Source organism: Pleurodeles waltl, chromosome 7, assembly GCF_031143425.1.
Source record: "Pleurodeles waltl isolate 20211129_DDA chromosome 7, aPleWal1.hap1.20221129, whole genome shotgun sequence".
Classification (NCBI taxonomy): Eukaryota; Metazoa; Chordata; class Amphibia; order Caudata; family Salamandridae; genus Pleurodeles; species Pleurodeles waltl.
The window spans coordinates 456,096,257-456,123,198 of record NC_090446.1 but is presented as its reverse complement, the minus strand read 5'-3'; the positions used below and the strand labels follow the sequence as shown (position 1 = coordinate 456,123,198).

General features: G+C 41.4%; 1 protein-coding gene across 2 annotated transcripts in view; it reads left to right on the top strand.

The window, feature by feature from the left end:
* The window catches only part of LOC138304183 (coronin-1A-like), a 154,750-nt gene that overhangs the window by 76,185 nt on the left and 51,623 nt on the right, over positions 1–26,942 (top strand). For both annotated transcript variants that reach the window (XM_069244026.1, XM_069244025.1), the window contains exons 3-7: positions 7,430–7,552; positions 20,973–21,102; positions 25,252–25,433; positions 25,784–25,903; positions 26,806–26,910. In XM_069244026.1, coding sequence (XP_069100127.1) covers positions 7,430–7,552; positions 20,973–21,102; positions 25,252–25,433; positions 25,784–25,903; positions 26,806–26,910 — 660 coding nt within the window. The remainder of the gene's footprint in view (positions 1–7,429; positions 7,553–20,972; positions 21,103–25,251; positions 25,434–25,783; positions 25,904–26,805; positions 26,911–26,942) is intronic.

Genomic DNA, 26,942 nt, shown 5'->3' with positions numbered 1-26,942 from the left:
ACCAATAAGTTGTTCTTAACTATTTCTTAGTCTTCAATTTTCCTTGATGTCCCTCATGTGCCAACTTTATGAGAGACGTCCTCAACCCCACTGGTGGACCAACCTGGTTTCTCTAAATAGAAACCCTTGATTCTCTGAAAGCTCCTCTTTTACATTCTAAAATTTCTGAATTTCATTGTCCTCACCATCTTTCTTGTGCCATCCTGCCTTGAACAACTTTTGTAATATGTAATCTACATCTATAAATTGTCTCCACTCTTCCTCTGAAATCACAGTGCCCTCTATAGCACATACACACTCATCATCTTCTTCATCCTCTTCACCTACACTTTTCTCATTTACATTTGTGTCTACCAATTGGGATAGTGCATCAGCCACCACATTTTTGGCCTCCTGGAATATATTCTACCGAAAAGCTATACTTCTGCAGAGCTACTATCCACTTAGTAATTCTTACTGACATAGCATCAATCCTTTTCCCTTTGAAAATGTATTTAGGGGCTTATGATCTGTTTTTACTTTAAACGCACTTCCCCACAAACAAGTCCTCATTTTCTTTACTGCCCATAAGATTGGCAGGGCCTCCCTCTCAATAACTGAGTATCTCATCTCCGACTCCTTCAGACTCCTTGATGCAAACATGATTGTCTTGGTCTCACTCCCTTTGACCTTGCATCAATACTCTTCCTAGTACCTTGACACTAGCGTAATTCCTCTTTGGTTGTGGTGATGTCAACTTGTGGATTGCATCCACTAAACTTGCTTTTGGTCTTATGCCCTTGTCAGCAAGTTTGTGCCCTAGGTACTGTTTTTTGTCTAAATTTGCACTTTCCCCCTTTTATTGTCAAGTTTTCCTCCTGAAGCTTCCTTAATACAGATTTTACCCTTTCATCATGTTCATCTTCATCAGAACCATAAATGAGTACATCATCTTGATAAATCTTAATACCTTCCATACCTTTCAAACCTTTTTCCATTTCCCTTTGAAAAACTGAGGCTGCTGAAACTAATCCAAAGGGCATTTATTTGTACCTGAATGTGCCAACAGGTATCTAAAAAGCTGTCACATCTTTGGATTTCTCATCAAGCTCAATTTGGTGATAAGCCGATTTTAGGTTGATCAACGAAAACATTTCAGCTCCTCTCAAAGAAGTTAGGGTGTTCTTGATATTGGGAATGGGATACTTACCTACCACTACTCATTTGTTCAGCTCTCTCAGATCTACAAATAGCCTCACATCGCCACTGATTTTCCATGCAATGACTACGGAGATAACCACTCCGTTCCTTCTGCTTCTTGAATCACACCATCCCTTTTTTAATTTTTCCAACTCAACTATCATGTCCTTCCTTACTGCAAATGGAACATTACGCACTTTGCTACACACAGGTTGAATATTCTCTTTGAATCTGGTTGTATGTGTGTAACCCTTCAAACAACCCAACCCTGTCCTAAAGTCATTAAATTGCCCAAAAACTTCTCATTGCTTATGCCCTCTACCATCTGTTTCCCAGATTGAACAGTTTCTTTAGCAATAATTGGAGGATCACTCTTTGGATCCAACATGACCCCAAGATCCTTTTGATGAAACCAGCTCAGTATGCTATCATCTTTAGTTGAAACTTACACTTTGCCGGTCCCAAACCTTTCTTTGTACTCAATCATACCTATAAAATTGCCTATCAACTTAATTGGTTCACATCCATATGCAAATGGCTTGATGTCTGGCTTCATGAGTTTGACCTTTTACACAAGACTTTGATTGTCGAGGGTATTAGACACCAGCATTGTTCTAGCAGCAGAATAAAATAATACACTTGTCTTTTCTTCATCAATTGTGATTTTGTCAATAGGACATTTCCTATCTTGACACCCCATTTGCAAAACAATTGGCCACATTCACATTCAGAATCAGTTTCTTCTACAACAATTTATTTGACTTTTGCTTTACTCTTCTTTCATTCTCCAATCGCTCTGGAAGTGACTTTTCTTTCCACATCCTTTACATATAACTTTTAATGCAGTACATTCTTTATGATAAGCCAAGTGATTTTTACAGCCACATCTAAAACATTTTCTCTTATTTTTGTTTTGCTCTTTTGATGCTTTTCTACTTGCAGACCCTTGGTTCTGCTTCACCACGCTAACATCTGGTTTTGATTCTTTTTTAATTATCTCAACACACTTCATAGAATGCTCAATCCTTTTCAAGTCTGTGACATAATTTTCTACAGACTCACCCTCTCTCTGTAATCTCCTACTGAAGTGATATCTCTCCAATATAGTGCAAACTTTTGGTAGATAATGGTTATCCAATTTTTAATACATATTTCATATTCACTAAATGCTTCTGCTTCACTGTCACTAACAGGCAGAAGATGATTGAAAATCTCCTGCCCTTCTGACTCTAAACAATGCAACAATAACACTGTTTTACATTCCGATGTTAGTGATGCTCCACAGAATTTTGAATACCTCTCAAAAACGTTTTTTCCATTTGTTCCATTTTACGGTTGGATCGCCAAGTTGTGATATAAAGAATGTTGGAACCGTTACATTTTGAATCATGTCTGATGATGGTAAACTGTGTAACAAATGGTCGCTGCAAATTCAATACTATTCAATTGCAAATGTACTGATTGATTAACTGTATGACCAATGGTTAATAGAATCATACCATATTCATGTATAATACTTAAAGTGCATGTGTTGTGGACAAAACTAATACACAAACTCAATATTATTCTTTGCAAAATATACCTTTAGACATGCAGTCCCCGCATGTTTGTCACAGTAGATTAGCAGGCACCAATTCCCTCAGAAGAGTGCACCTCACCGATGATGTATTCCTGCAGGGCACGTCAGTTATCTTGCTTGTTATAATGAAAAGCATGGCTGTCGCTGTACACACACATGCTTTGATCTTCACAATTGCCTGTCTGTCGCTGTGTCATAATAAACGTTAAGAGCGTGCCTGTCGCTGTAAATACATATAGGCTGTAAATATCTTCAAAGTCTTCCGATCGCTATGCATCTGCAGGCACCCGGTAAGTTGAAAGTGTGCCCGTCGCTGAGTAAATGTCGCAGGTCTCGAACAGGATGGTACATTGTGACCAATTATCCAAGATGGCCATCACAACGTGAATTTGCATCTGTTATCTCGAGAAGTATAGGCTGTTCTCTATGTGTCATTTTACGTTTGGTTCTACAAACGATCTGGTTTGTTTTCCCATGTGTGCACGTTTGCATACGTGTCTCGACTGCGTGCGTTACTTCAGCAACTGCATATGTTGCTACTCACTCTGTAGAGGCTCCCGAACAGTGCTACACACACAGTACTGCAACAGAAATGGTAAGCTCTCTCTCGTGCCTGCGTTCACCTGCCCACACTTTTAAAAGATACTACTGTCCAACTTTCACTCATGCTAGCGTGTATAATGGTGCTGTCACTACTACATGTCATTGTATTGGTCCAAAGCAATTATAAGATTCCAGCACTCTTGAAACACGCTTAAAGTTGCCTAAAATAAGTTAAACACTCTTTCACAACATGGGCTAATTTCTGAAATAAAGTCTCACCCGCTCTAACGAATGTTGAGATGATCTCTCAAGCTGATGTCCTGCTTCTCCTTGTCCAATGTTCTCCTTGTCACCAGTGTAATAAGGCAGGTACAGATGAGATGTAGACACAGGATACAAACTTAGGATGTTTATTAAGAAAAACAGTACATGGCAATCATCTCAGCCATCATCTCCAACTCCTTGTCCATTTACATCTGACTCCCAGAATTCCTCCCAGAACATTTATATCTGTGAGTTCCAGTAGAATGGCAATAATTCACATTCCATAGGCAGCACCAATCACCACGGATGTCTTGGTGGACCTTGGCAAGTTTCTAAATGCCTTTTTCATTACACACCACTCACAATACACAGCACTAATGAAAGCCGGGGGTTTTATTCTTCACTGTTGCAGGAACGCTTATTTGTATGACTCTCTGGAATATGAAGGGGTCAATGCCGATCAAGTCCATATTAAACATACTATTCAGGGGAATTTGATGAACAACTTGGTCTGGCCCACAACTTGCTTAGCAAAAGCACACTGGATCAGGGAGATGGAGTATCAACTTTTAAAGGTGTAAATGCAGGGACCACCATTGATTATATTTCTTTTTCATTTAGCTTATTCCCTACTTTGACCAGCTTTGCAGTGGAATGGAATATCCACAGAGATCGCAATCCCCTTTTTGGCAATGTTCAATAGGAAAAGAAGCAGCGAGCTGCATGTTTCTTTCTCAAAGTTTCAACTATCAGCAAAGACTAAAATAGGATAAGGTAATTCTGGAGGCCTTTATTGCTGAGTTGGCATCTGCCTGTCAATCTGATTTCCAGATTTGTTTGGATGAAGAGGATCTGGGGGACAGTGTTGTAAAGGTGTTTGTCATGATATGTGGACATATCAAATCAGCCCTCACTAAACCAGTGGAGGGGGGTCCTTCTCTGCCCTCTACATGGTTTGACAAGAACTGCACCAGGGCTCGGAAGGAGCTCTTATCAGCGCTAAAAAAAAAAGACCCCAAGATACAACAGAGGTAGAAAGGTTCAAGGCTTCTTATAGAGTGGAACTCAGGGATAGGAAGTGCCATTTAAGGAACAAACTGTGGGAGAACCTCTTCACAGCTAGCAAACTGGGGGATAGCACTATGTTCTGGAGGGTTGTAAATCAGCATTTTTTTTATGCAGAACAGCCAGCACCTTAGGTCACTAAAGTGCGAGACCAGGTCTGAGTGAATAATGTTTCCGCCAAATATAATTATGAGTGCACTGAGCCCGTTACTCCAGCTGTTCAAGAGGGTGACAGGTTGACAATACACTGGGACAATGTGAGAAATTAAATTTGATCCTCACCCTCAGGTAAGGCTGTGGGAGCCAATGGGCTACCCGGGGACTTGCTGAAGTCCTTAGTGGATTTGTGGGCATATTATCACCCTCACTGTGAATGCGGCCAATCATGGCTCCTTACCAGAAGCCTGGAGCCACTCTATAATAGCACCAGTGTTTAAAAAGGGAGGTAGATCTGACCTGGCTTGTTACAGACCAACTTTGTTAGTTGATGTAGAGATCAAAATCATAGGCGGGGTCACCCTGGATAAACTGACCTGTTGGGAGATGAGCATTCCATCCTGTCAAACTTACATTATGGGTTTAGACCTGGTCGGGGAAAGGTGGAGCAGACTCTAAATTTATACTTAACAATAACTAAGTATAAAAAGGTATGTAGGGACTCAGTACACCTAGCCTTCATGTACCTCAGCTCAGCCATTGATAAAGTGTACAGACATAAGCTCCGGGAAGAGCTGTGGTCCATGGAGGATGAATGTGCTGTCAACACTTTCCTGAGAGGCCTTCACAATGGTCTCACAGGGACAGTAATGTTCAGGATTGATGAGGAAAGCACTCAGCACTTTAACTTAAAAATAAGAGTTTGACAGGGTTGTGTCACAGTGTCTTTCCTTTTTAATATGTATTTAAACAGACCAGAGGGGGTGTTATCTGAATATGGTCTTGATGTCCCAAGAGCGGACAAAAAAACGATCTCTTCCCTTTTATACACTGATTATGCTGTTCTGATCGCTCACACAGCTAGGAGTCTCCAGCGCCTTATAGATCTTTTTAATGCTTTCATGGATAGTTTGAACCTATCCACTAATTAAAAAAAACTTTCATTGTGTGGTGGTTGGCCCCAACAATACTAACACATCCAGTTTTTCAGCACAAGCACAGAACCTAAGTAGGGAGGACAATTTTCCATGTTTGGGGATTTTACTAGACTCTGGCCTTAGCTGGCAACCTTTGATTAATACAAATGTAGGGTATCTAAAGAGAGCTATACCTAGTTCACATATTTTTGTTAGCCGCTTAGAACGTAAGCTAATTCAAGTATTGATAGATGTATATAAAGCAAGTGTATCTCCCAGGCCACCTTTGGATGCAACATTTGCATCTGGGGTCAGGTGGCAGAATTTTTTTTCGAGATGGGCCTTTTGTGTGCGGGACAGAGTATCCCCTCAGAGATCATACACGAAGAACTGGGTATGAGTTATATGACACATTGTATTCACCTTCGCCCTCTCTTAATCTGGTGTTCAGTTTGGAATAGGGAGGAGTTAAAACTCAACAGGTTATTTTTTTGGGATTGCCTAACCCTGGATAACATTATTCACATACATTGGCTTCACTACATAAAGAGCAATTGTAAAGCTTCAGGGAGACCAGGGTTATTTTCTGATCCTGAGGGCATTGCAAAATGAAATCTTGCTTGGGTGCAGAAGGCCTTCTCTATCACGATGTCAGCAGAGCGAGAGGCTTCCGCTCTAACCAAGCAGTCAATGTGTCAGTATATTATATTAATTCAGTCACTGGAGTTGACCCATATCTCCTTCTAGACTTGTCTAACCATCATCGACTCTTCTTGAGTTATTTCAGGTTGTGCATATTTCACCAGTTACTCTGTTTAATCGGTACTTGGTACAAAACGTCCAGTTTACCACCCTGTGCTTGTGATAATGTTTCAGCTTGTGATACTATGCACATCGTTCTTATCTGTACCAGGTTTATTTCCTTTTGTTCAAATTCATAAGGCCCTCCCTGTTGTCCACAGACTTGAGACAGGATAGACCTGCATTTTTATATCTGCAACTTTAGTCTGCATCTAAAATGTGTTTTGGGCTGGTGTACTTAGCTCAATTCTTTAGATCTGTGTTTGTATGTGTGAGCTATAAAAAGATTATTAGGTTGCCATTTTCCCCGGTGATCTTCACTTTTTTATAGCGTTTTTATAATTCGTCAAAAGATTTTTACTTATGGTGATATATTTTTATGGATGCTTTTACACATTTCTATACACTGTATTATCGATTTTGTGCACCATCGATTTGTTGTATTATGAAATGTTAGTGAACTGTATACTTGTACGATTTTGTTTATAACAGGTGTGTGCATAGTACATAGTATATACTCATACACTCGTTGAAAGTGTGCAACAGGACCTTTTGGGTCTGTAACATCGTCAGGAACCGTCTCATAATCTCTGCTCTGCCTCCTTTATTCTTTTGTTACATTTGCCTTAAGGCTCCATTCATGTTTTGAAGGTGCCCTCAGATACCACTAATTGTGTTCAAACTTCGAGTAACTTTCCGTCATATTCTCTATATTTAAAATGTATACAAAATAATTGCCCTTCAACTGATTTTCATTAAATGATGTTCTCACTTTTGGCAAGTGTAATTCTGGATAAAGATGCAGATCTTACTTATTCCCCTTCTGTTGTCTGCTGCCATGGTGCCACTTTAGAAAGAAGCGCTACCTATAAACGAGTTACATTATTAATGATAATGTGCTCAATTGTGTTTTCTCGCACCGCAGACAGGACGCCTGGATAAATCGCAGCCTCTGGTGTGCGGCCACACAGGCCCAGTACTTGACATTGAGTGGTGCCCCCACAATGACAACGTCATCGCCAGTGGTTCAGAGGACTGCAGCGTCATGGTGAGTATATGATGCCAATGTGGAGCAAGATTGCAAACTATGAGATCAGAACATTATACCACTAACCACATATTCATCATTCAGCTATTTCAATAAACATTCAGTTTCTTTATATCATGCATGTAGATCTTTCCACAATTTCAGTACTGCAGCATGAATTCCAATTGTAACTTGTATTTCTACCTATATGTGCTCGTCCCTGCCCTTCTGAGTCTATACCCTGATAGCAAAAAAGGCCAATGTCGAGTAAGGAAATCAAATTAAAACATTCTTTGTAATGGAAGCGTATTCATATTTCTTATCCATTAACCAGAGTTCCTAGCCAACAGACCCACCTCTTACTGACTAAAATGCCTTACAGCAGCTGAACTATCCTAAGCACATTTTGGTGCTTTCAGTGCAATGCTCTGCACTCTTTTTCTACAGCTCTCCAGCACATGAAAGAAGCGCGCTGACCCTTGCCAGATAGTATTATTGCCAACCTTTTGGACTTCATGCTACCCCGCTGTGTGAGGAGTTATATCGCCTTGCCACAAATCTCACGCTCCAGGCGCCTCTGTTACTTTACCCAATTCCTTGAGGTTAATTGCAACAGGCATGGGGGGCTTCAAGAGACAGAGGGAGGGAGGAGGTAAAGAGAAAGCTATCAGACAGAGAAGAGAATGAGGAAAGAGAATGGAAGGATGAAAAGAGAGAGATTGCGCAAGGAGAGGAAAAGAGTGGCGCTGGTTTGAGCATTTTTTGCCAAGACTGCTTCTGGTTCCCCAGTCCAGCCCTGACACCATGTCTCTTACAGCTGAAAGATACTAAGTTGCATTCTGTGCTGGACTGTGGTTAATTATTTGTCCAGAAGCAATGACTGAAATCAACCCCACAATATGTTTGTACTGATCGCCCCCATGAAGCCTTGAAAAAGATTTTAGGTAGTGAAACACATTGGTGGAGTTTCTACGAGGCCCAGGATTTGTGTCACTATGAAATGGTGTTAATAAACTAATGAAGAAAATAAAGGTGCTCAGAGACTGACTGATGTTGTTATTTAAAATAAGTACCCTCCATTGTTTGTAATTACAAAGATTTAACCCCTTGAGGGCCACGGACGTAATGGTTACGTCCGTGGCTGCGCCTCTCGGGCACCACGGACGTAACCATTACGTCTGATTACCGACCCTCGGGGGAAGCGCTAGAGCTGCCCCCCAGCCCCCAGGTCATGGCTAGAAGGGGAATCGCATCCCCTTCCACCCCTGACTCCCCTCCTAGCCCCCCTGGCCCTCCAGGACGTCTGATGACATCAGCACGCGAGAGCGTGCTGACCTCATCAGAGGTCACCTATTGCAGAAGAGAAATGTTCAGCATTTCTCTTCCACTCGGGAGGAGGGGGCCAGGGGAGGCATGAAAGGAAAGGCCTTTCCTTTCATGCCTCTGAAAGCATTTCTGCTACCCGATCGCAAGGCAAGGGTCGCTCCCTGGGGGACCAAATAGTTTTTAGGCCATTTCTGCCCCCCCGGGGGCATAAACCACTAGACACCAGGGAGGTTTTTTTTTCTTATCCTTATGCATAAGGGGAGCAGCCCCTTGGGCAAGGGCCGCTCCCCGGGTTCGCAAAATATTTTTAGGACATTTCTCCCCCCCGGGGGCAGAAAACCCCTAGACACCAGGGATAAAAAAAACATTTTTTGTTTATTTTTGTTTTTTATATGTGGGGAGCGACCCCCTAGGCAAGGGTCACTCCCCGGGACGCCAAATTATTTTTAGGCCGATCTGCCCCCTGTTTTTTTTTTTTTTTATACTAACGCATAAGGGGAGTGGCCCTTTGGGCAAGGGCGGCTCCCCAAGGGGGGCAAATATTTTTAGGCTTTTTCTGCCCCCCCCGAGGCAGATCGGCCTAATATAATTAGACCGATCTGCCTCCGGGGGGGCAGAAACCTTTAGACACCAGGGATATATATATATATATATATATATATATATATATATATATATTTTAGTTACTTTATGTTTTTATGTATGGGGACCAACCCCCTAGGCAAGGGTCGCTCCCCTGGGGGGCAAATAGTATTTAGGCCATTTCTACCCCCCCCTTGGGGCAAGATCAGCCTATTTCTGTTAGCCCAATCTGCCCCCAAGGGGGGCAAAAACCACTAGACACCAGGGATTGGAGTGTGTGTGTTTTGTTTGAGGGGGCAGCCCCTTGGGCAAGGGTCGCTCCCCATGGGGGCACATTACTGCTGGCCATATCTGTTCGACTTTGGGACAGATCAGTCTATTTTAGGAAGGCCCAACTGCCCCCATGGGGGGCTGAAAGCCCACCAGAGAAGATTTTTTTTCAACATAACATGGTGGGGGTATGGCCATACCCCCACCCCAAATAAATGGGGCCAAAGTTGTTCTGCCCACCAGTGGGTAGATGAGGCAATTACCCCGGATCCACAACCCGGGGGGCAGAAAGTCTACTAGATGGCATGGAATTAAAAAAAGAAAATAGTGGGGTGGTGGCTACCAACTAGTATGGGCCTGGTTATGCCCCCACCCCAACTGAAAGGGGTAACAGGCTTTCAGCTCTCCCATGCACACTAAAACATCTTATCCCACAGCAAGCAAGAAGATATTTGATTATTTGGGGTTTTGGTTTTACGTTTGGGCCATGAGAGCTTGTCTAACTCTCAAAATAGTCCCACTTGGAATGGTGAGGGCTGCACTTTTTTTTACTTTGGGACGCTGCGATGTAGAAAAATCCACAAGACCCAGACACATCTGAAAACTAAACATCTGGGTGAGTCCAGGGTGGTGTGCTTCACATGCACCCCGCACCATTTCCTTACCCACAATGCCCTGCAAACCTCCAACTTTGCTGGAAATCACACATTTTTTTGTGATGGAACCTTCCGGAATCTGCAGGAATCCACAAAATTCCTACCACCCAACATTGTCTCATCTATACCGATAAAAATTCTGCTGCACTTGTCAGCCTAAAAATGTTTTTTTTTTAACTGCCCTTTTGGACCCGCTTTGGTTCCCCCTCAATTTCAACATGTTTTTGGCTCTTCCCTGTCACAGGCACTTGGCCCACCTACACAAGTGAGGTATCATTTTTACCGGGAGACTGAGGGGAACGCACACAGAAATGTGGGAAAAATGTGATATTTTTAGCTAAATTTGAGGTTTGCTGAGGATTCTGGGTAAGAAATCATTGAGGGAGCCACACAAGTCACACCTCCCTGGACTCCCTCGGGTGTCTAGTTTTCAGAAATGTCTGGGTTTGGTAGGTTTTGTATTTGATAATTTTGATGTATCCAGATAGTGTTTTGGGGCGTTTTCTTTCTCGAGCACTAGGCCTAAACACACAAGTGAGGTACCATTTTTATAGGGAGTCTTGGGGGAACGCTGAGTGGGAGGAAATTTGTGGCTCCTCTCAGATTCCAGAACTTTCTGTCAATGAAATGAGAGGAAAAAGTGTTTTGGGGCCATATTTTGAGGTTAGCAAAGGATTCTGGGTAACAGAACCTGGTCAGAGCCCCACAGGTTACCCCATCTTGGATTCCCCTAGGTGTCTAGCTTTAAAAAATGCACAGGTTTGGTAGGTTTCCCTAGGTGCCGGCTGAGCTAGAGGCCAAAATCTGCAGCTAGGCACTTTGCAAAAAACATGTCAGATTTCAATGTAAAAATGTGGTGTGTCCATGTTGCATTTCCTGTCGCAAGCATTAAGCCTACCCACGCAAGTGAGATCCCATTTTTATTGGGAGACTTGGAACACAGATTAGCAAAACAAGTGTTATTGTCCCTTGTCTTTCTCTACATTTTTTCCTTCCAAATGTAAGACAGTGTGTAAAAAAGACGTCAATTTGAGAAATGCCCTGTAATTCACATGCTAGTATGGGCACCCCGGAATTCAGAGATGTGCAAATAACCACTGCTTCTCATCACCTTATCTTGTGCCCATTTAGGAAATACAAAGGTTTTCTTGATACCTATTTTTCACTTTTATATTTCAGCAAATGAATTGCTGCATACCCGGTATAGAATGAAAACCCATTGCAAGGTGCAGCTCATTTATTGGCTCTGAGTAGCTAGGGTTCTTGATGAACCTACAAGCCCTATATATCCCCGCAACCAGAAGAGTTAAGGAGACGTAACAGTATATTGCTTTAAAAAATCGGACATCGCAGGAAAAGTTACAGAGTAATACGTGGAGAAAAATTGCAGTTTTGTGTACCTCAATTTCAATATGTTTTTATTTCAGCTGTTATTTTCTGTAGAAAAAACTTGGAGGATCTACACAAATTACCCGTTGCTGAATTCAGAATTTTGTCTCCTTTTCAGAAATGTTTACCTTTCTGGGACCCAGCATTGGTTTCACACCCATTTCTGTTACTAAGTGGAAGGAGGCTGAAAGCACAAAAAATAGTAAAAATGGGGTATGTCCCAGTAAAATGCCAAAATTGTGTTAAAAAATTGGGTTTTCTGATTTACGTCTGCCTGTTCCTGAAAGCTGGGAAGATGGTGATTTTAGCACCGCAAACCGTTTGTTGATTCCATTTTCAGGGGAAAAAAACACAAGCCTTCTTCTGCAGCCCTTTTTCCTATTTTTTTTTTTTCTAAACTAAATTTTTGCTGTATTTTGGCTAATTTCTTGGTCTCCTTCAGGGGAACCCACACAGTCTGGGTACCACTAAAATCCCTAGGATGTTGTAAAAAAAGGAACCAAATTTGGCATGGGTAGCTTATGTGGGCAAAAAGTAATGAGGGCCTAAGCGCAAACTGCCCCAAATAGCCAAAAAAAGGCTTGGCACCTGAGGGGGGAAAGGCCTGGCAACAAAGGGGTTAAGGGTTTGGCGAACAGGATGATCTATCAAAACGTGAATGCCATAGGCTATAACATACTTGTAATATGGTAGATGGGTAATATATGAAATGGAGAATAGGGCACCATTGATATTCATATATCAAGCAAGATTCCCTAAACAGGAGATTAGGATTACAGGCTATAAACCTCAGTTCCATGGGAAACTTGTCAATCAATAATTTATTAATTGCAAAGTATTGTATTGCTATAATTTCTGAAATATGTTTTTGTAGCAGATCAGCTGTGATTCTTCTCATTCTTGTGATTCTTTACTCTCAGCTTTTACTTCTAGGTTCCATGACTCTTCCATGCACACCCTCAGTTTTTTCCTTGTGTTTTTGGTGCATATTGAGCCCACTATATATTTCTTTTTGGTTTTAAATTGTATGTTATTGTGTTGTAGTATTTATATAGAGCTTCATACCCCATGATGAGGCCACACGGAGCTCTGATTTGCATTGTGTTCCCTATGCTGTTTCAGAATATGTGGCTAACAGGGTTTGGAATAATTGGCCAATATTGATTTACTTCCTACAACATTTTCTACTATTTCCTTGCTTCATTTACCCAAATTGGGTAGATAATCTGTGCATTTTTTTAGGTCTAAATATGACATGTTTTTGCCCCCTAAAATATTGAACAGTAAAATGGTGGCAGTTTTAGTAGCACAAGGCATAATGCTGTCATATGATCCCCCGTCAGGTGTGAGCTCCAGTTCCAGTTAGTGAACTTTAAAGGAGGTAGGGCACAAAACCTACCCAAAATGAAGGAAGCAAGCAGATCGAAAGAGCAATAAGAGCAAGCCCAGATCCCTCTCTTTTGAAAATGCGTGTTCAAATTGTGCATCACACAACACAATTTGCAAAAGAATTGGCAACAGATTCAGAGACTTTGAGTGAACTACTACTACTACTGATTTAGATGATAGTGTTCACTGTATAAACCATGTCATCTATGTATTATGCCCATTTGAGTGAAGATGCACTGCTATCCTCTCTCGCACATGCACAATATACCTCGAGGAGACAGAGCTCTCCTCCCACTGAAAATACGACCTGTTAGATTGTTTGCTTTAATGCAACAGCGCAAAGTGGTGAGGTGGTACCAACTGGTGGTATGGTGATGTGTGGCATACAATGCATCTTTGCATATTTTATTGGTCCTTTATCTGTCATCCTTGTGCGGGTTATTTTTACTATGTTGTTATGCATTTAGGGCTACATAAGGAAGTCTAATAAAAACTTCAGAAAAAATTATCCCATATATATCTAATTCAAAATATAAACAATAATAAACTTTAAAATACATTTTAATTTTTCTAAATGAAACATAACTTACAGTAAGATGGAAAATAAAGTTTATTTTTGCATACTTTGACTTTATTTATATTTGAAAAGTGTTCTCCTACTTTTTCTAATTGCAACGTCCTTGTTCAGATCCTGAAAACTAATCTTACTTAACACATCTGCTTCTATACCTAGTAGAGATAAGGCTTCCAGCCTCAATTGTTGCATAGCTGTTCTGTTGGGATTTTTAAAATACTTCAACTGAGAAAATGAACCCTCATCTGAGCAAGTTGTGACCATTAGTGTTAAAAATATGCGAAAGCAAATGTGGAAAGGCACACTCACTATTGTCTTCTACAATTATTTTATAAGGCTCAGCATGACTGAATCTTCTTTTTACGTTTTTCGTTGCACTGAACGTATGATGCACATATGAGTGAAACTGCTGAAGCTCAGCTGAGAAATTAGAGTTCACTTCCTCTCGGTATGCAGCAATCAGCTTTTGACAACACTGAGAGTACCTTTCAATTTCAGTAGGTGGAGAAGTGACATTATGCGGCACATTACTTAGAAAAGAAAAACTCACTGCTATTTCTTTATACAGTATATCTCCCCTTTTCTTCTCATCCCATTTTCAAGTTTGTCAACAATTGTTTAAAAGATGGTGATTTATCTCTGGCATTCAGATATACGTTTGGTGCAGCATCTCCATCATTGGTTAGCTCTTTCTGATACACTTGCGAGTTTGAGCTGCCTTGTAATCAACATTTGGAAACATTTCCTTTGTAACTCCTTCATATCTTTCAAATTCATCTTGTGAAGTGCACAGTTGGTCAGCTAATGATCCATGCCCTAAGCACATGCCTATTTTGCCTAATGGTTAATACAGCCTTGGATGAGCTTAACACATTAGTATGTATCTGTAATATCATGGTGCACTGATCTGTTTTATGCCAGTCAATACTTATTCAGTGTAATGCTTTGTTTTACCATATTTGCAGCATAAATTATATATCAACTGCATCTGCTGATATGCTTATTTTCCAAAATAATACAAAGCTTACAAGCAAACTGTATATGTAAATGTACAATTAAAAAACAGAGACAAAAGCAGTAGAGAGAAAACTGCCTACTTACATCAGTCACTTAAGTCAAAGAAGCAACTGAAGGCTGGAGTGATAAGAAACTTAACATGACCAGCCCTAGAAGGTAAGAAACTATAAAATACAAAATTAAAGATTCATTCTGAGGCCTGTGAGGCAGAGCAAAGTTATGTCCTCTAGGAGAGGTAAACAACATATGGTAATGAATATGAGTGGGCTCATAGCTCATGAAGCCTAGGTGTGGGTCAGTGGTGTGCAGTGCCCCAAGTGCAGTATATTCCACAATACCCAGACCAAAACTAACACCAGTGCCAAGTTCTTGTGAAGTCTGAAGAATGCATAATCATCAATATTACTTCCACTCCAAAACGACCAGACAAAGAAGTGTACCAAAATCCTCTTTTTAGTAGCTCCAAGAATGTAGATGTAGTCGGTACGGTCACAAGGAAAGGAATATATATGAGTGATCCAGGAGCAGACCTTATAGTCCCAGCACAGAGTCATACAAAATATCAACCATACAGGCATCACAACAATACAGACCGAATTGCCACCTGCAAAGACTCATTGGGTATATTAATGGGATTAGGACTTGGCAGTCCTGCTTTCTCTTTGATTCTAAGTTTCCTAAGATTAGAGCTCCTCCAACATGTAGGGCAAAATACAGGGGATTGCATGAAGTTGAGAGTTCCGGGATTGTGGATGTAAAATGAAGGATGACCCTCCAGTTCCCTCCATCAGAGATCATACAGAGGATATGACTTCAGGAATTCCTAAACCATGAAACCTTCTCCACATCTCGCGCAGAAGACTGAGAGGGTGATCAGTATTACAGACGGGACCATACAAACATCTGCAACCTCTTCTTTAATATCAGAGTGTCCCAAAGTCACAAGAAGTGGGTGCAGATGCTCGCTGGGACCCAGGGAACTTTCTGTAATATGAACACTGGGGTGAAGCACCTGAATCCTAAGAGGTTTTTTGGATTTGATGGCCTTTCAAGTAGACTTGTGATGTCTGTACACTAAGGCCCTCAATACAAGTTGAGTTGAATAGGGGGGGGTGGTGTTTGCCACATGGGGAACATACATTACCGCAGGTTGAGGCACTAACCACGTGGGGTAAATGCCACCTATGCAGCGTTTTAATAATATATAATATGCAGAATCTTTTTTTAAGTCACCAAATTCTACATTGTTTTCTATTACTTCAGGCCTTTCCCCACCTCAATAAATTTCAGCAGGTTTGACCAGCCAGAAGGTATGAAGGGTAAACTGCAAGACTAATTATCACACAACTTGTAATTCTGATTCCTGTGCATACAAAAGTTTGAATAGGTATCCGAAGTTAGCCCTTAACTTGCAGTGGGAGCCTGGAGATAATGTTAGCCTTTTCATCATCACTCCATAGAGCAAACTAAATTATTACACTTGTTTGTCTGTTGGGCACTCCTGCTTCTTTCAATTATTGCTGTTACCACTCTCTCTCGCTCTCTCTCAGTGCTATTCCTATGTTGCACTGTTTGGACAACTTGAGGTTGAGATCGATGATGAGCTAGAATCCTCACTTCTCCATCTCATTTGAGTTTCTTCAGGAGTCAGAAGTGCTGTGAGTTGGATTACTGTCAGGACCTTTTCTTGCCATAGGTTTTTACAACCAAAATTCTGGTCACATTATCAAAAAGGAAGTATTGTGGTTGGGTGGATTTGGCTGGTCCCATGTAGTCAATGTAGCTATGCTCTTCTATTTTGTAATTAACTGCACTACTCCCCACTCTTAGTGCTTGGTGTCCTGGTCCAGCTCGGTGTGTTCTAGAATGCTATCTTTATAGTTTTCTGGTTTCAGTTTCAGTTTTCTTGTCAAACGTCTAGTTTATAGTATTTGTCAGTGGCTTGCTTACTCAACCACATAGAGTGACAGTAGAGAGGTTACCAAAACACACATTTCTAGGCTATATTGTTTTATATTTAAACCTATAATAACTGATAAACCTCCACTGAAAGGAAAACAACCATCGTCAGTGTAAAGAGATAAACCATGATAAGCACTTGCACAACCATAAACTACCCCCAACTGTGTCCAGTAAGTTCTTTATTAAAACATATGAATATGGCACTTTACTTTTCTACCCCATTAATAGTCCTATAAACCAGACAGAGTCATAACTAAATGAGTGTGAGAGGTAATGAGATGTGAGAGGGTAATGAGATATGTGTTAGAGAGAAATACGTAGGTTTTCCATGCTTAAAACAGTTTAACATGGGTCCACTGAACACATTGCCAGTGGGGAGAGACTTCATATTGTGCATTATCCTGCATTACTTCTTTAAATTAAATATTTGCTTTATAAAACTAAGTGCACATTGGGGGTTAGGCAGGTGAATAAACACAGATAGGCACTGATTTAAAAAGGTTTTGAAAACACTGAAAAAACACCAGTAAAATCCACAAAATATAAACACTGAAAACAGGATACATATTTCATTGTTAGATTGATGTAATTCTCCAAAGAATCCCGGTCCTGTATGTCCATGTGCTGGATAGATAGATCTCCTTTCTCCACCTGAAAGCCTTCTTGCAGTAATCACGGCCCATGTTCTCATCCTTCTTTAGCTGTTTTCTAACATTTGTGCAAGAGGTGCCTGGCATCATTGATAAATCCCTTGTTCTCATTTATGCCCTCAGACGGCGCCTCTTCCTCTCTTCATTTTCTGTGGTTGTGTTGTTCCTTCCAGCTATCTGAGTGCTGCCCCTGCAGTGTCTGTCATGGTATCATATGGGTAGTGTTTAGATGAGTTGCAAGTGGAACTTGAACTACCATTTCAAAATCATGAACGTTTTGTTTTTCCAGTCCATTATATAATATTTCTGGCATCTTTTTGTGGGTCTGGTTATCGGACCCCTTGTAGTAGACGTGGTTTTTGGGACTAGCCTACGTGCATCCCCTAGTTCCACATAATATTTGTGATTCTCAGAAAATTTGGTGTGTGTTTTCCCCTTAGTGCAGCTTGATTACACTTTTTCCTCTTTCCACAGGGATGGGGTTGGGACATGTAGTAAATTAAATGGAAGCTGCGTTCTACCAGGAAAGATGCCTAGAGCTAAGCATCATGCAGGGCAGTTTGAGGCACCCTTACTTGCCTCAAATACTTTACTTTCAGTTTACCATTAGCATGGCAAGCTGAGCATTGTTATAACACTGGCTGAAGACCCATTGATGAACACCTATTAGAAAATGGAGGGAGTGTAACTAAGAACAAGGCTGCAGCCGGTGATGGGATGATCGGCCACATGAGAACATGTGTGTGTGGTCACCTGAGGCTTGCACTGCTGTGGTCAGCTATGGCTGGGTATTAGAGGACTGCAGAGAGGCACGCTCCATCGTTCTTAGGCACAGGTGCTACCAGTGCTGGAAACTTCTAAATGGGACTCCAGTCCTTGGTGTTTCAGGGGCCAATCTGTATTTCAGAGACTATTCATGGCGAAACGCTGAATGGGGCTTACTTTGTTGCTTTGCTGCAACATTGTGAAACACAGAGCTCCACCCTATATTACTCTTCCAGCAGCTGTTCCCTATCTGTTGTTCACCTCTAGTTCCCTTTTGTGTGCTCAAAAGGCCTCCCCGAGAGAATCCTTAGAGAGGTTCAACAGACAATAATAGTCTCTCCAATGATCATCAAAGCTAATTTGTCACAGGGTGCCCCTAATGGAACATACCTAGTGTGTCATCAGTTAGCATCAAGTTTGACTATTTCCTTAAGAGAGATGAAGTACTCCACTAAAGCTAGCGTAAACTTTAGCCTCCGTCAAAACAAAATAGGTCTTAACTGTGCTTTCTGAATGATCGATTTGACACCCAAATCCCTCCATAAAGGTAGGAAGGGTGAACTTTTGGGGAGACCTACCAAGGATCTTAAAAAGCTATTTTCAGCTACATCCAAACTAGCCAGTTCTGCAAAGCCCCACAGCTCAGCTCCATAGAGGGCACTGCCATCAGCCTTCATGCTATAGACCCTAAGTGCAGGTGAAATCTGACTTGTTTTCAAGGCTCAATACATTCTCTGTATCCCGGACGCATGGTGACATAAATTGATGCTCCTTTTCCTGACCTGGGGAGACCATAGCATGCTACTAGTGAGCCTAACACAGAAATACAGAGATAATACAATTCTGTTACTCTATCTAGGTTTCTTCCCTGGATGGGTCATGTAAAATACTAGTGTGGACTAATGGTCATAAATTTAGTATTCTCCACACAAAAGGCCGCAAAGCGATCAACCGAGGTCTGCAGACCAATCAGAGTCTTCGACACAAGTAAGGTGTCATCTACAAACAAAAGCAGGGGTGTCTTTTGGCCTGCAATCCTTTGGGCGTCCCTTTCACAGCCTTCCAAATAAGCCGCCACATCATTGAGATACAAAGAGAATAATGTTGGGTCAAGTACACATCCGTGGTGCACCCTTTTGTGCAGTGCATAATTTGTAAATAAAAACGTGCCGGTGCCCAAAGCCCTCCTCTTGAACACGCGGCTGCTGCATTTAAATGTGTGAACACAGACTACTCATGCAGCGTAATCCTGAAGCAATCTCGGGCCTCTTCAATCCATTTAAAGCCACTCCCTGCCCCTTCAGCTGACTCTGGCAGCTTTCTACCTTTGTGACGCTTTTCCATTTTCTCTTCCTCCGTCTGCTGCGAGCAAAATACACATTTGGGACAAACGCTTGGGGCAGAAGAATAGGCCCCGGCCCTAAAAAATAAGTGCCGGTGCTCAGCACCGGTAACAACATGCACAAATTAAGCACTGCTTTTGTGTATCTATATACATCTTTTTAGCTTGCTCAGAGAACCCCAGCAGACTTGTGCATATGTGTCTTGATGTGAATGCATCAAGATGCTCAGCAGATTGGGGGACCCCCATTGTCTTTTAAAACCTCCCAAGAGTTACGTTGAGGAACCAGGTCAAAGGTGGATTTAAGGTCTACAAAAACTAAATATAAATGTGATTTCTGTAGGACCACTTTCTTCCAATAAATGGTCATGAATCTAATAACCTGTGTCACTCCAGAAGCCTGCTTGAAGGTTTGATAGGGACTCATGCTCTTCTATCCAATCATTTAACTTACTTATAATTTGCCTACAGAAGACATTCAGAATAACATCTATCAGGCTTATCAGTCTGTAGCTTAGGGGTATATTCCTGGAGCCCTTTTTGTAAAGTGGGGCAATCTTGGCTGCCTTTCAACTAGCTGGGATCTCTGTGCCCCTAAGTACTGCATTTGACAACTTGTTAATATATATGTCCCAGTTCTCTATATCTGAGCGGCAAAGGTCACCTTGACCCCCATCTGGTCCCTGCTGCTTCCCCCAGGGCAGCACACTTGATTGAGCATGGAGTTTCGCTCAATTCTGTTCTTCGAGATGGTGAACTTATCTGTAATCCATGGTCTACCAGGGCACAACCCTCTACGGTAGAACCCAAAGAAGTATCAAATAAATCTGAGAAGCGTTATGCCACGTCTCAGAATGGATAGAATTCCAAAAAATGTCTACCATTCTGACCGCTATTAGCTACCAGACGCCAAAATCTCTTGGTGTCCCTTTGATTTACCTGCCTCATATAGACCCTCCAAAATGTGAGTATCCCAGCTACTGTGCGCTTTTGCCTGGGCCTGCTTGTACAATTTCCTTTTTTTGTGTAATACACTTGGCATTCCCACTCTTCAAGGCTAGGCACAATTCACTTTTTGCGCTCCTGCAGTCTTTACTGTACCATGTAGTGGCTACTTTCCCAATTTGTTTAGACCCTGGGTGCCTCTGGATAAAGCACGCCTCCAGTGTTTTAAAGAATTTCTCATCGGTACTTGTGACATCATGATTTGTGTCGGAGGAGCAAAGAGACTGTTTAAAGTCTCTATGGCATCTAATAGGGCCTTATTTATAGCCACAAGAACATGCGAATTAGATGCTGTATTAAGCCTGTCATTCAATGGATTGAAGCCACGTTATCAATTCTGTACTACCCGGGGGAGCACCCAAGAGCGCATCAGGGAACGGAGAGGTATGTTATTTGATCCGGGGATCTTAATGTATGTTTTTGCTTCTATATTCTGTTAATTTGAATGTGCTTAATGATAGACTCATACCTCTTTGAGACTCTTTGTGTGATGACTTTTCACTCTCATCCTAAGGTTTGGGAAGTTCCAGATGGCGGACTGACGCGCTCTATTACAGAGCCCATAGTGACCCTGGAGGGTCACTCCAAGCGAGTGGGTATTATCTCATGGCACCCCACGGCCCAGAACATCTTGCTGAGCGCAGGTATGTTGATTCACATCGAGACACAGCCCATTGTGGTTCAGGGCAGAGCAGGTTAGGCAAGACACCCCCACTAGGGGAGGCCATAGGGCCTTTGGCTGATCTCTCGAAGTGGTCTTTCCCACTGGTAAATCAAGTGGCTAAATGAACAAATGAATTAATAAATGAGAAAACTTGCAAAACGATAAATGGGTTTGCAGGTGTATTCATGTATTAAACAGATGGTTTCATAGGTGACTTAAGCCAACAGAGTGTGTGTCGGGGATTTTATCTTGCTTCTGCATTCAAGCCAAGGGTAGAGAGTTCACAGAGGTGTCAAGAGTTTATGAGAATTCCCACTACTTTTCATGTGCTCTGAAGAGAAGAAAGCTGTGCTCTGTGGGTGGATTCAAGGCCATTCTCCATGCGTGAGGCAAAACTATCTACAATCTGGTCATCTCCTTCAACATTCATCGATATGCAAACTGGGGAGTCTTTGTTAATTACTAACTGGTGCGAGGAATTCGGAAACAAATCTGCACTAATTGCTAGAATCTGTGTAGACATCTACAGAAAGAAGAGGAGGCATGTGGGTGTGAAAGCTGTTCTCCGGGCTTAAGTTTTGGTGCATGTATTACACAAGGGTGATGGGAGTGAGCGGAAATTAATTTATTCAAATGAGGCACCAGTATGTATTTATATATTTTTTAACTTGTTCGTACCTTAAAGGGTTTATCTATTGTTTTGATTCTTAGCGTGGGTTTCCAGCAGTGTCTCGGTTATTTTATGATGGGCTTTCTTTTTGGCTCTTCTATTCAAGGCTTTAGGGTACTCTCTTAGTTGTAATATTTTACTAAAATTATCTGCTTCCTTGTTATATGTGTCTTGTCCCAGCAATTCCTCCAAACTTTCCGGATATGACCAAAAGGCAAGTTTTTTCCTAGGGACTGGGGTGAGGACTCTCATTGCTCAGCTGGGCAGTTTTATCGTGTTTAGAAACCGGTTTGTTGTCTTGCCTCATTCAGTATGTAATTCTGGAAAAACAAGACTCTGCTTGTCCATGGTGATGGTGAAGCATAAATGTTTGTTCTGTATATTGACCCATTTAATAAAATCCTCTACTTCCTTATCATCACCAGAACAAATAATTAGTATGCCGACTATATATCTTTTCTAAACCTTAAGGTTTTTACAGTAAGGATTAGTGTCAGTAAATATAGAAGTGCTTTCAAAAGCATGAACGTACAGGTCCTCTACAAAGGGAGCTATAGGTCCTCCCTATCTGTAGTAAAAGGATTCCTCAATCTTGAAAACGTTTTTGTGAGTGTTAGTTCTGCACATGCCAGCACAAATGAGAACGCTAAGTTAATACCCTAGACACAGTCTTCTTATGATATATAATGCTGGTGTATATTTGTGTAGAGTGCCTCTACATCTAAACATATTAGAATTTCTTTGACTGAGCCAAAATTGATAGTCCTGAGGTGGTTCAAGGCTTCTTTATTATCTTTTAGAACAGCAGGCTTCTGGCCCACCTCTGGTAGTAGCAAGAAGTCTATGAACTGGGATAAAGGTTCCAATATCAACCGATTCTAGATACAGTGGGTCTACCAGCAGGGGTTGACCTGTTGTTATATATTGCTGGGAGGATGTAGAAGAATGGAGTTTTTGGACTGTCCATATTTAGGAATTCTGCCTCTTGTTTGGGAATTCAATCAGCCACACTGGCAATCAACCGTACTGGCTTTTTCTACCAGAATGCTACTAATGGGTCAATAAAGTTAGAAGGGACAGCCTCGAAAATATGAAGTAATTTTTCTTGACAGCAAAGAGTCTGAGGCATTAAGCTATATATGCTGGGATGTCCTGCAGAACTATGGCACAACCCTAGTCCGCCTGTTTTATATAGATGCCATCCCAGATTTTAAGGGTGCTAAAGAATTTGGGCCCAGATGTAAGAGGGGCTAGCGCCATTCTAACTACACAGCATCATTTTTTTTACCCTAATGTGGCGTTAGGTGGCCAAAAAGCTTCACCATATTTATAAAGTGGCACAGTGCATGCGTTGCACCACTTTGTAACCCTTTGTGCTACATTATGCCTGTGCCAGGCATATTGTATGCAAAGGGGCCGTCCCCCCTGTAGGGGGGCCGAAAAAATGGTGCAAAGAAATCTAAGAGATTTCTTCGCATAATATTTTTGCCACTTTTAACACCTGCTCCCAGCAGGCGTTATAAGGTGGCTCCCTTTGGTTAAAATGGGCCCCTGGGTGCTTTGCAGAATTCGCATCAACATTTTTTACGCTAATCCTGAAAAACGCCGAACTAGTTTTAAAAATTCTGACGCTAGTTCCCTAACTACTGCCATAGTCCACCTTATATTAAACATGACGCATGGGAAACATCCTGAACAACTAGGTCCAAAACAACTACATGCCTAAACCACTACTGCTAAACAACTAAAAAGTCTCTACAACGAAGTACTGAACAACTACTGTCTAAACAACGATTTTGTCTAAATAACGATTGCCTGAACAACAAGTTTTACGGTACGTTTTTCTTTTCTTTTTTAATAGTTTAGTAGTTGTTTAGAATATATACACATATTTATGGTTTAGTAGTTGTTTAGAATATATAGACATATATATATATATATACATATATATATATATATTTATATATATATATAGACAAATTTATATATAAACCATTGTGAGTCTAAGATGAAACCCACTCTGTCACAGCTTGACTGACTTCTTAAAGGGGCAGACCAGTCAGAAAATATTCCCATATCAGATGGCGTAACAATAGTCCTCCACAGCCCCCATGGTGTGTGGGGGCCCCTGAGCTCCAAGGGCCACCTTCCTCACTGAAGGCAGGCGACAGGCCCCTGGCCTAAGAGCTTCTGACTGGGTCTGGAGCGTAGGGCCACCCTCCATGTATTTTTCAAGGGGGTCCGCTCAAGTTTTGTTACACCACTGCCCATATCTCAGTAAGCTGAATCACCTCTGACCTAAGTGGTATAAGAACACCATTACGAGCGCTCATTTGTAAAAGAATAAGTGCAGTTGCTCAAAAGTCCACAGCCAGCGCTATCGAACGTCGAAGGTGCTGGATACCATGGCTGTATTGCCTTGATTTAACCTTATGCCTATTTCACTCACCACTAGACACTCCCTTTTTCTTTATCTCACTCTTTTAGGTTCGTTTCCGTCCCTCCTTTTTTTTTAGTCAATGTTTTTTGCATATTTCTCTTCTTCCTTCTTTTCCTCTGTTGTATTTTTCTACTCTCAATTCATAGTTTTATCGAAATTTTTATGTTTCATCAGTGAGAGACACACGCTGGAAAAAGAGAGTAAAAGAGAATGGGGGGGGGGGGGGGGGGGGGGATAAAGGAAGAGAAAGCAAAATGGGTAGTAGTCCCTAAAAATAAGGTACATGATATGTGGTATAAGTAGCAAATCCTATACAGGAGGCAGCAGGAAACGCGCATAGAGATGCAAATATGGTGGCACCAATATTCCAGTTTCATAGACGCAGGACAACAATTAGGGTCATATGGATAATCCTTGTGTAAACAAACGTACGGAAGCATGGTATGTGAGTTTGTCAACAATAGGGATGCAAAGGTATGGAAGAAATGTTCGGTTTGGATGAAATGTTCGTTCGAGCCTCAGTGAATGTTGAACTCTGAATACTCCTCCCTGGCAGGAGACTCGGGTAACAGGCCTTACTTTCAACTACAGGAAGCTGCATTGCCAGGAAGCATTATTTGTAATTTGTAAGCATGTACGATTGATACTGGCAAGATGTGGTAATCGTATTATTTAATATGTTCATTTTACTGTTTTGTTACATTCACACCATGCCAGTTTAGGCATCTGGCACAATATGTAGCTGAAGGCTTGTATAAATAGTACATTGGGTCAAACGGTGAAATGAGCATGAAATAAGGGAGGCTAATGTTTTTACTTGTTTAGATGCAACCAGGATCTTGGCATCTCCGGGGTGCTATAGCAGAGGTCAAGACCTTGGATGATGTAGGAATACAGTGAAGATGATTTATGCAATGGCCTTGGCCAAAGTGTCCTTTTCACCGAAATTCCTCTGGTAGTCAGAAACTGGAGTCCCTGTAATTTCTGCTAACCAATGTTGACCTCCACATATATTGCAGGCTGTGATAATGTGATCATCATCTGGAACGTGGGGAAGGGAGAAGCTGTCATCACTTTAGATGAGACCCACCCAGACATGATCTACAGTGTGAGCTGGAACTATGACGGGAGCCTCTTCTGCACTTCCTGCAAGGACAAAAAGATCCGGGTGATCGACCCACGCAACAACAAGATAGTGGCGGTGAGTCTTCCAGAAGAGAGAGATGGTGGAAAGAAAGCCACAGCCAGGGTCTTACACTCCTGTTGTATACAGAAAAATATGAATTAGGAATTCAGATCAGCGTGCAAGCTAAAAAATGGAAGACTCCAACATGATTCCATAAACCTCATCCAACCTCAAGTCCTTAATTCAGAAAAAGCACAGGGAAATTGAGAATTGCAATAGCTTTCTTATTATATACAGTATGGGATATGTTATGACTGGATGCTGGATATAGCAATTTGTAAGATTTTTGAATAAGGAAAACATACTACTTCAAACCTCAATGGTTATGTATTGTGTAATGTTTCTCTCTTTGTGCCCGTCCCCAGGAGAAAGATAAACCACACGAAGGCAGCCGACCAGTGCGTACCATCTTTGTTTCTGACGGCAAGATTTTTACAACAGGATTCAGCCGGATGAGCGAGCGGCAAGTGGCTCTTTGGGATCCGGTACGATACATACGACTTAATTCTTAATTAACAATGGCTAGATGTCTTCCTGATGAGGACTAAAACAACATTGTAGTTGGCAATAGTGGCTAGAGATTTGCAGCCTCCTGGCTCCAGTTTACCGATTAACATCCAGCCGTTTCAACTCATTTTCTTTCTGAATGTTATGATGCTTTTAGATTGGATACTGAAGGGAACTGGTTTCTTCAGAAATACAACCAACACATTTATTAACATTTTCTTTAAAGAGGAATGGGCTTGAATTGCCACATTTTTTTAACTGGTATCTGGCTAACAGAAATTCTTTGGTGGACTACCTTCAGAAATGAGAGCCAAATTGTCCGTACAGTGCGGGCTGGCAATTAAAATGATCTTATTCAGCCTCCACTGTTGTGCATACAGTGTATGTCTGAACTGCTAAACGTATTGTAACCTAATCTAGAAAAATGTATGCCCTGAAGAAAAAAATGTGAGTATTATTCATGCCAAAAACAGACATAATTGCTTTAAAGTTTAGACTTTGCTTAAAAATAAAAAGCCATTATCTTTACATTGTGAAATTGATTAGAAGAATGTTTGCATAGCAAGAAGAATGCTATGTTTCATGCTCCTTCGAAGACAGTTAGCATGTTTTTGTGCATTCCAATATAGTCACATGTTTAAGTGCATTTATAGACAGCTTCTGTTTTTCAGTGCATTTCTGTGTGGCTGTGTTTTCAGTACATTCCAAGGTGGCTGCTGTGTTTGTTAATTGCAAAAGTGCTGTCATAGGTTAAAGTATATGCCAAAAAAGCAACCAATGACTATATTCCAAGATGGCTACCGTCTTCCAATGTATTACAAGACAGCTGCAATGTTTCCATAAAATCTATCTATTAGGTGTTTTTCCTCTTTCTTTCTAGAAAAACTTCGATGAAGCGCTGACGCTACAGGAGCTGGACACCAGTAGTGGAGTGCTTATCCCTTTTTTTGACCCAGACACTGGCATCGTCTACCTCTGTGGAAAGGTATGTTTGACCCTCAAATGACGTCAGGCTGC